This window comes from Rhagoletis zephyria, unplaced genomic scaffold, assembly GCF_001687245.7.
Source record: "Rhagoletis zephyria isolate East Lansing unplaced genomic scaffold, Rhagoletis_zephyria_1.1 Rzeph_scaffold_06928, whole genome shotgun sequence".
Lineage (NCBI taxonomy): Eukaryota > Metazoa > Arthropoda > Insecta > Diptera > Tephritidae > Rhagoletis > Rhagoletis zephyria.
Window position 1 is genome coordinate 1 of NW_016164011.1, and position 10718 is coordinate 10718.

The 10718-nt window shown below is 31.7% G+C and overlaps 1 protein-coding gene across 1 annotated transcript; it reads left to right on the top strand.

Moving 5' to 3' along the window:
- The first annotated feature begins 8406 nt into the window (after positions 1 to 8406).
- LOC108373667 (circumsporozoite protein-like) lies at positions 8407 to 8982 on the top strand. Its single transcript, XM_017629590.1, has one exon. It carries the CDS (start codon positions 8407 to 8409, stop codon positions 8980 to 8982), a length of 576 nt encoding a protein of 191 aa, XP_017485079.1.
- The last annotated feature ends 1736 nt before the right edge of the window (positions 8983 to 10718 follow it).

Sequence of the window (10718 nt, forward strand, 5' to 3'; positions counted from 1 at the left end):
TCGTGCGTACCCACGCTTTCCGCAATCAAACAAAATATAAATAAATAAATAAAGAACAGCGGAAATGAGAGNGTGGGAAAAAATGCAGAAGGAAGCATATTTTCAGGCGCTTAATAATTAAACTTTCACATTTGTTTATGCTTCGTGCGTACCCACGCTTTCCGCAATCAAACAAAATATAAATAAATAAATAAAGAACAGCGGAAATGAGAGAGAGCCAACGCAATCTGCGAAATAATTACAATAATTGCAACTGCAATTGCAAAAGCACTTACAAAGTGCAACAACGATTATGGCAAGTGAATTGTGAAACAACGCCAATAACAACAAGAACAATAACAACAACTGGCGCAGCGGCGCATGACGACTCCAGGACAATTAACAAAAGTTTTTCAATTAAAAACAGCTGAGACAATGCCAAAATGGCCATTCGGTGGCGATAAAGTGATTAAAATGGGCTGTATGGTAAGCGAGCAGAGTTTGAGAGAATTTCGGGGAAGAGCAATTGAGATGAAGAGAGACAAATGGCGGGCATAAGATTGCGGAATGGAAATGAATAAAAGCAATTAAAAGTGTTAAGTGTATGGAAATATGCGCGAAAGTGAAATTTCCACGCAAATAATCTGTAATATGATGCCCCAAATAATTCACTCGAAAAGCACTCAAACTTTTTCATGATTTATTTAACGACACTTTCTTCTGTTTGTGCGGAAATGCACGAAATGAATGCAAAAAAAAACTGGGTTAGAGTTTTAAAAAGGGAAATATGAATCAGGAATAATGGAAAATGCTCAAAAGGTTTTATACTCATGCTCTTTTTGAAATAAAACTCCATACATTTAACTAATGAAATTGAACCAGAAATCGCATATATCGATAATTCACTCAAAATTAATTCAACTTTTGAAGAGTAGTTATCGAAAGAAATCTTATTTTTCAACCTGATTAAATGTCATATTGACTTAGGTGGTCGAGATAAAGGCTTGAAAAGTCATTAAAATTTTAAGTGAAGCTCTTTTCTGAGCATCTAAAAGTTTTTTAAATAAATATATATACGTATGTATTTCTTTTTTTATAAATATTTTGTGTGTGAATAAGAATGTATCGTATAATCAAATATTTAGTGTACAGTCAAAAATTTAGGAAGTTAAACATTTTAACGGAACTCCAATTTCACTCAAAAAATCACTCAAGGGGTTGTATGCATNTTCATGATTTATTTAACGACACTTTCTTCTGTTTGTGCGGAAATGCACGAAATGAATGCAAAAAAAACTGGGTTAGAGTTTTAAAAAGCGAAATATGAATCAGGAATAATGGGAAATGCTCAAAAGGTTTTATACTCATGCTCTTTTTGAAATAAAACTCCATTTAACTTATGAAATTGAACCAGAAATCGCATGATTTTGCTCACTTTTAAGATGAAACTCAATGCGTTACCTAAAAAAACTGACCCGGCTGAAAACAGCCAAGATATTTCTCTCAAACGAACGACTAAATAAAATGTCGAATTTTACAATTAATAAAATTTTACTTTCCGTGTAAATTTTCGACGAAAACTTAATCAAATGTAAGGCAAAATGAAAAAAAGCTGCCAAAGAAGATNTAGTGTACAGTCAAAAATTTAGGAAGTTAAACATTTTAACGGAACTCCAATTTCACTCAAAAAATCACTCAAGGGGTTGTATGCATGTGTTTTGACGGCGAAAAAAGGCGCGTAAAAAAAGTTTGCGAAAAAAGATGCTTATGAAAAACTTCGGCGAAGTATGTTAAGAGTTTTTGACGCTAAAGTTTTTTATGCGTCTTTTTTCGCCGTCAACTTTTGAGCTCGCGCCTTTATTCGTGTTTAGTGACGATGTATAATTTTTACCTTTCTATGTTAATCGCATTTCACTCAAAAAGTCACTCAAACTGAGTTGACAAATTTATATGGAGCTCTGTTTTGAGCAAACACTTTTTAAACAATCATACATATTTCGATTTCATAAGATATTTTGTGTCTAAAAGAGGTTGCAATGAAAATTTTGAGCTGAAATTATTAAAAATTTTTGAAAATTCATTGAATGAAATGCACTAAATTTCGCACTGAAAAGTTAATTTCCCTTTTTGCTTACTCTTTAAGATACCCAAGGTACATGTGTGTGTTTTGTAAATTTCATTTAATTTGAACTGAAGTGAGAAAAAAATACGCAGAGCCCATAACCACAAATCTTACCTAAAAATGATCTACTCAGTACTATAAAAAACTACTGGTTTTAAAATTTTATGGTGTAAATTCTATTTTGTGTACCTTATAATCGGGAATTGAAGACCAAACAAATTGTAAGGGAACTCCAATTTCACTCAAGAAAATCACTCAACTGATTGTATGTATGTCAGATATTTTTTTCTCGAAATTAGCATTAAACTCGCTCTAAATATGTTTAATTTTAAGTCACTTCTGCGTCAGTAGTATTTAACTCAAAAAGTCCGTCAAACATTGCATGGTTTATTGGTACGTTTTTTAGTTCAGTTGATTTAAAAAATTTAGCTGCAGTGCTAGAAAAGACAAGAACCAATACCAATAAATTACTCAAAGCTTAGCTCAGTTGCTTTTTAATCAATGCGTTACTAGTAAATTAAATTTTCCACTTTTTTCCAGAGCCATTTTCTTCTAAAATCAAAAACTTATCTTAAGGTCGAACCATTAGGCATTTTAATTATTATAAAAATTTCACTCAAACAATCACAAGTGCACTTCCGGACAAATTTCTGTGTACAAAAATAAGTGGAAAGTTAAAATTTAGAAAAATTACATGCGCCGTTAAAACTAGTCCTAATGTGAAATTTTTCTTGTTCTTTTTAATTTGAGTTGTTTAAAGGAAGTGAGGAAAGATGAATTTTAAAATTTTAAGTGTTTTATATTTCACTCACACAATCAGTCGTGCACTTATCTAATAATTGTTCGAACATTTTTCTGTTAGCAAAAATAAGTGGAAAGTAAAAATTCAAAAAAATTAAACATGACGTTAAAATTAGTCACTCTTTTTCTAAATAAATTTCACTCACAAAGCCACTCAAATAGCTAATGTAAAAATTTTCGTGGTTTTTCAAATTTGAATGGCTCAAAGTGAAAAGTGATGAATTTTAAAATTTTAAGTGTTTCCAATGTCACTCAAACAACCACTCTTGCAATTAGTAACTTTCCGGACATTTTTTTGTTTGCAAAAATAAGTTTAAAATGAAAATTTAGCAAGTTCACATGCGGCGTTAAAACTAATCACTGCTTTTCTACACATTTTTCACTCAAAAAGTCACTCAAGTGGCTAGTGTGACAACTTTCGCGCTTTTCCTAATTTTAGTGGTTTAAAAGAAGTATAAGAGATGAATTTGCAAATTTTAAGTGTTTCCAATTTCACTCAAAAAAATCACTCAAGTATTTAATTAGTTACTGGATATTATTTTCTATACAGATCAACAAAATACAAAAGTTTGGCAAAAACAAATGTTCTAATAACTCACTCAAATGAAAAGTGCACCCATAAGAGGGGAAATTTTCTATAATAGGGCAAACACTAAAGACATTCTAAGTGTATCCCCAAATTTAAGGTTTTAATAAAGCGTTTTAGTGCCATACGATCATCGTTGCACGCTTATACCCCTGTTGCCACACTAACTGCAAACAAAATTATACTTATATATGTACATATATAACATTTCCCAATGAACTAAAATTGCGCGAAACAATGGCTAATAATCACCGCAACACACTTTGAAAGCACTCAGCCGCACAAATCCTCAGCTAATACACACTCACCGCATTGAGTGCTTATCACCATTAACCTGTCGCACTCATGAGCGCAATATATCCAGTGTTGTCGGGCACCACTTTTGGAAAATAGCTACCCCTACACACATACATCCATCTACATACCTGCCTGCTAAATACATTCTCGTCTATTAACCGCCGCTGCCGCCACACAATGACACTTCACAGGCGGAGAGGTACTCAAAAGTTAGAGTGGAAGTTCACCGCTATTTTCAGTCGCCATGGCAATCATGTGTGTGACTCAGGATACGTGGAAGGTAAATAATTGCAGGCCGAGGACGTTTATGATGCAACAAACAATCTGATGAGTTGTAACAAGTCAACATTTAATGCGTAAAATTTACATAGTTACTTGTATATATGTACATAGTACCCTTTGCTGGCTGGCAGCTGCTGCTAGTTATTGGTGTCTGCCGCTTGTTGCTCAACCCAGACTGCGCTATGAGTGGCGATGTTGTTTAAAGTTGAAAAGTTAGTAAATAAAATTACTGAAACGACTGTGTATGAAAGCGTTCACCGGCACAGGTGTGGATACACACACACATGTATGCTCAGACGTTAGGTGGTACTCATTTATGAGTGGAAAGAAAGAGTGCATCTTCTCACTCTTTGGTTTTTCAACAACTACAGATTGTTGGGCTTGAGGAAAAGTTGTGCGTCTGTTACTTGCCCAACAGGGACAGGCATGTATGTGCAGCATCGGCGAAAAGAGTTGGAATATGTTTTCGAAAAAGCGCCAAAAACTCATCCTGCCTTCTGCACTCAATGCTACAGCGTTCTTCAATCAATTACAACTTTTATAATTGCATTTGTTGCACGATTTTTTACAATTGAAAAACTGTAATTACATACATACGAACATATTCACACTTACATACATTAATAAAAAGGCGACTTTTTCGTAGCTCCTAGCTGCATTACACCGTACCATCACTCTCCCTCGCACTGTCTTTTACCTTGTTTGAATGGTCTAATTGAATTATGTATTGCCAGATTTACTTAAAACGAAAGACAGTGAGATTAAGCAAAAAAAAAATAAGTACAAGCAAATTTTTGAGAAAATTATCAGAAGTAAACAATAGGAAAAATGACATTAAGGCACTTCGTTAAAATCATAAAGTTGGAAAGCTCAAAATACAAAAATATTCTTCATAAAAAATTTGGCAGACGAGAAGGCTTAAAAATTTCTACCAATTTTAGGGAATACGCCTATCATGAAAATTGGAACGATAAAAGTTTTACTCAGTTAAAGTGATAAGATAAGGTAAATACTGAATTAACACACCTCTCAAAAAAGTGCACGATTTTAACTGAGTAAAATTCTTCAAATAGGTGGCAACCCGCTGCAAAAATATGTTCAGCGGTAAAAATTCTTTAAACTTTTTAGTTTTAGTAGTCATACACGTATTGTAATATTTTATATATTTTATCAATTTAATAATAGAATAAAAATTTCCAAATAGGTGGCAACCCGCTACAAAAATATTTTTTACAGTAAACTTTTCTAAACCTCTTTAGTATGATACCCATGTTGCAATATTTATTTTTATTATTATTATTTATCAATTAAGTCAAATTTAGATTTTCAAACTGGTGGCAATCTTCCACAGAAATATTGTCGGCAGTAAGCCTTCTTAAGCTTCTTTCATTTGACAGCCATATTGCAATATTTACTTTATCTTATTAATTTACTTTAACTGCAATTTTCAAACAGGTGGCAACTCTCTAAATATTTTTTCCAAAATTTTATATTAGGTCTTTAGCAGTGCATCGGTGGAAACTGGAAACATTCGATTCCATTGCGTTAGTTTTCGACACATCGAAACAAAAAAAAAAATTTATAAAAATTTTTGCTTTTGTTGCTCTAATTAAGACCCCCCCATATTAATTTCTCTTTAACATCTATAATGTGCAGACATCGGTCTGTTACAATTATTTTTATATGCATAGATACAACTCAAAATTCTAGTAAAAAATATTTTTAAGCTAACAAAATAAAGTTGCAATGATAATTAAAAATGAAAATGTAACAAATTTTAATTAAATTCTTCTCACTGTATACATACATATAGTAACAAAAACTAACCAGATAAATACAAAAATTAATATTTAAATTGAAATTGAAAACTTTAACAGCCGGTTTCATCAGTAATTTAAGTTGAAAAAGTTTTTTTTTCTGTCCATTTCCATAAAAAAAAAAAACATCATTTTTCATTTAAACTGTTTTTGTGAAAACTTGAAATTATTTTGAAAGTCAAAATTAAAATTGAAAACGAAACATTTGTACGACTATTTCGTGTTAAATTTTTTTTAATTATTTAAATAAAAAATATTAAAATTAATACCAAGTATATTATACAAAATATGAAAGTTTTAGTTTCATGATACGGCATTACTTCTCGTAATTTCTTGATGATACACTAAAGAGTTAAATACAAAGAAATGGAAATAAAAAATGCAAAAGAACCGTAATCGACAAAGACAGCGGAACAAGTTTCTTGTGTAAAGTATGCAGATCAAACTGGAAGCTAAATAATTGTGAGAAAGGTTAATGCGTAAGTACTGCCAAAGTACGACGACAGAGTACCTTGGTTCTTCATAGTTATGATTTCATTGATAGTCTTCGTCATCTTCATGGACAGCTGTGTAGCATTCTTCTCCACCTATAGAGCACGCAAGGTGCGTCCAATCGATGATGTTCGTTAAGCATCTCCAAAAGCACGGGCTGGATGTCCCGAAATTGACACTTTCACTATACAAATATTCGAGATAAGGCTGGAGTGGAACAAGGACCTGCGGGGCCAATTGAAATAAAAAATATAAATAAATTTGTAAGTGATTGTAGAGAAAACTTTATGGAAATGTTGGGGGCACCTCCGTTCCTTTTTTCTTCTCCATAGTCTTTTTCTACTCGCCTTCATCCATTTTCATAGTTTCTCACTCGCCTTTATTGCAAAAATTTGCTCAGTGAATTCCGTCATTTGTGTAGTTCAAGTAGATTACGATATCGAGAAAGATACGGACAATTATAAAAGAAAAAAGAACTTTTGAAAATATTTGCGAATCAAAAAACTACTTTCGCATATTTTGATGGGTGTATTCGAGATTTTATTTTCATATCAATTCGCCGTTATTATTGGCAGAAGTGTCGGAAGAAGGGACGGTAGAAGGGACGAATTCAAGAACTCTACAGCTTCAGGAAAATCATGACACAATGATTGTGGCTGTGGATACGGCCGAAGCTGTTACGCAGGCTCAGGTAGATGCACTCGTCATTGCAGAATTCCTAACTAAAGATGAAGCCCTTCAGTGAACAAATGAATGATTCGGCTAGTACGTATTTTGCTCTGGTCATTGGAAAATCGATGGCTCATGTGGAGAAATGGCTTAGACCGAAAAGGAAGAAGATGCTGGCACTCTAAGTTAGTAAACCTTGATGACTTCTAGACTCAGTGATGTTATGATTTCCCGGCGTTCGGAAGAGGTAGATTGGTGAGGTATTGCGAATATTCAAAAAAGATAATTCCCCCCATTTTAGGTTGCCGAATTTCCCAACTATATTGCTGGAAGATTCCAAGGAAAACACCTAATTTTTCTCTTATTACACAGTTGCCTATTGGCTGTGGTTTTAAGGCTGTTCCATTTCAGAACTCGAAAGCGAAGGGATTGACTCGGTTTTTTCAAATTGGTTTCCACCGGTCTTTTTTTGATAATTATAGGCGTTTTTTTTAATCTTAATTTTTCGAATATCGAATAAACCGGATTTTTTTAACATACAAACATTTTTTTCATTTTCTACAAATCTTGGGGTCTCAATTATTATTTTGAGTTTTTCGAGTTTTCAAGCCTGTTTACAGTTTAAGAGAAACTCCTAAATAGTTTTAAAAGTATATCCTAGGTTATTTGTGGATGAACAGTACATCATATTTGATTGCAATAAATGAATGTTTGGCTCTTAAACGTTTTCTGCGTGTTTCGCCGAGCTACTTCTCCAATGCATGTTCTTTTCAAAATAAAAGCTATTTATAGTTTTATTACAATTTTTGGTAATTCATTTGGACTTCATACCAACATAAGAATTTTTACTATATGAAATCTATGTAAAATAAAACCGGTTTATCCGCAATCGATAACTGGTTTTAGAAAAAGACGAATAATCGAACACTCTAGTACATAGAAGAGGCCAATAAGTTCAGGTGCAACAAACAAAATTTCTGCGAACGAGTAAAATTAATACATATTCTAGGAATAAAATTAATACAAAAAAAATAAGTCTGGTAGCTTTGACGCTGAAAGAAGAAAGTAACGGGAGATCCCAAAAGAGTAAAATAATAGCAAAACAAATAAAACATAAAACCAAAAGTGTTTCGTGAAATAAAATTACAAAAGTTTTATACCATCTTCTTCATTTACTTATTAGAATACATTAAAGGAAAACACATATTAAAAAAAAATCTTATTTAAATGCTATGTGGGTCGAATACACAGCACTCGTCTTTATAATTATTGTTGTTGTGCTTATTATATGCTTCATCATTGCTACCATTCGTAGAGCTTTGAGTGAACAAAATGCAATTTTTCCAAATCAAAGTATGGAAATGAGAAGATTGCGAACGAGAAGTGCGGAAAATGACCAGCAGAATGGAGAAATTAATGGAGGCATATACGTTGCTCACATTCCAGGGCCAATTATTCAGCCAAATATTCGACAAAATGGCATTCCAAACTTACTTCGAAATGCGAATGCAAATGCAGAAGCCATTTTAGGGGCAAACGCTATTCCAAATGTAGCTCCAAATGTAGATCAAAATCTATTTCCGACTACTCGACCAAGCGTTTTTCCAACTGTAGTAAAAAATACTAATCCCATTGCTGCATCAAACAATGGCTTAGATGGAAGTTCGAACGATGGTGCAGGTCCATATGCTGGATCGAATGCAGCTGTGGTCGTAGAACTAAACACTACTTCAAACTCCTTTCCAAATGTTTATCCGAATCTATGGCCGCAAGCTGGCTCAATTGTAGAATCGAATGCAGCTCTGATTGTTGGACAAAATGCTGATCTAAGTGCAGGCTCAAATGGCGGACTGAATGCTCAGATTTCTGGACCAAACGCAGAACGAAAGCCTCATGATCTTATTGCAGACCATTATTTTACAGAAACTGCTGTTTAACAGAAGCAAACAAAATTTACAAGCTGATGGTTTTAAAATTTTGCTCATCAAAACGAATTATTGAAGTTTAGTTTCTCAACTGGGTTGCTTGCTACATATAAATACATATGTATGTATGTATGTGTATGTACATATTTATTTTTTTTGTAAATATTATTTTGAAAGATCAGATGTATGTAAACATACAACTTTTTTGAATTACGTACATATTTGCTTATAAACTGCAAAATGTATGAATTTTTAATTCTTTTAAAGTTATATTTAGCACTAAATCTTAGTTTTGAAATTTAAAATTCCTAACATAGTACTATGTTTTATTTCATTATTACAAAATTTATAAAACTATATAAAACAAATTGAAAAAGACATATTTATCCAAGTGCAAACTTTTATTAAAACTCCACACTTAATAATTTTAATATAAATTCACGCGTACTATCTAATACCAAAAAAAAAATTACTAAACTTTTTTTAATTCAAAATTTTTTCAATTCACCCACTAAATTAAAAGATATTTCGCAAATATTTTAAGCTCTTTAAGATACATGCATGCACATAAGTACATTATATTAATATAATATTTAAATTAAAAAGTGTATAATCTAAATTTTTAGAAACTTCAGAAATGAAAGTTGCTGTTCATTTCTAAGCATTCAAAATTAAAAGGCATCATAGAAGTTTTAAAAAATTAACCTCTTTTTCAAATAAAAGCTGTTTTAAAAATTCAAACTTTTCTTACTGCAAAATTTTCAAATTTAAAAAACAGAATAGAATTGATAAAATAAATTAAAATTTCTCATTAAAAAAAATATTTGGAATTTGTATAAAAATTGTAAAATATTTGCTTAATTAGAAATTTAGAAGTCAATTAAAAAATTGGATTAGAAATTTAAGAAATTCGAATTTAGCAAATAGAAAGTTACTTGAAAAAACTTAAAATTTAAAATTTTTTAATGGAATTTTAAAAATATTTTAATTCACAATAAATATGTATGTATGTATATTTACATATACATTTAAAAAATTAAAAAAACAAAAATAAAAAGTACGCTTCGCGAAATTACCAATGCGTATAATTATTCTTAAATTTCCAATCAGTAAACCATAAAGAATTTTTTCATCCAAAGGTTAATCTTAGATAGGCCCTTTGCGAGCAATGGATTACTTCAGAAATCTTCGAGCCCCTTGCATTTTATACTCCTTTTTAATACTGAAAAGGGAGTATTATTTTGAGCTTATTTCTTTTATTGCGAAACTATGACAAAGGGAGTAATCTTCGTATATTCCTTAGCTCATTTATTACCACAGAACGTATTAATAAGACAGGAATCAATACAATTTTAGGATAAAATAAAAAAAAAATGCATTGCTCGCTTCTTACTCCAAATAGATGAACAAGTCATTACTCCTTTAGTGCTCGATTTTGGTACTAGTCCATACATTTTTTACTGGGACCGAAATCACAACTAAAAATGCTGTTAAGCGATTTTTATTCTTCTTCAGCTTCTTCGCATGAGTGTATAGGTTTATCTCTCCCTCTCTCTCTCTCTTCTCTCTCTATTGCTTTCCACAATTCACAATAAATTATGAAAAGTCCAAACATGCGTGCAAAACGTAAAAGAATAAATAAATAAAACAAAACAAAAAAAGGAAATATCTGAGAAACCTTAGATAGTGTATAAAATAATCAAAAACAAAAATAAATAAAAAATAAAGCGCTTTACAATTTATTTACA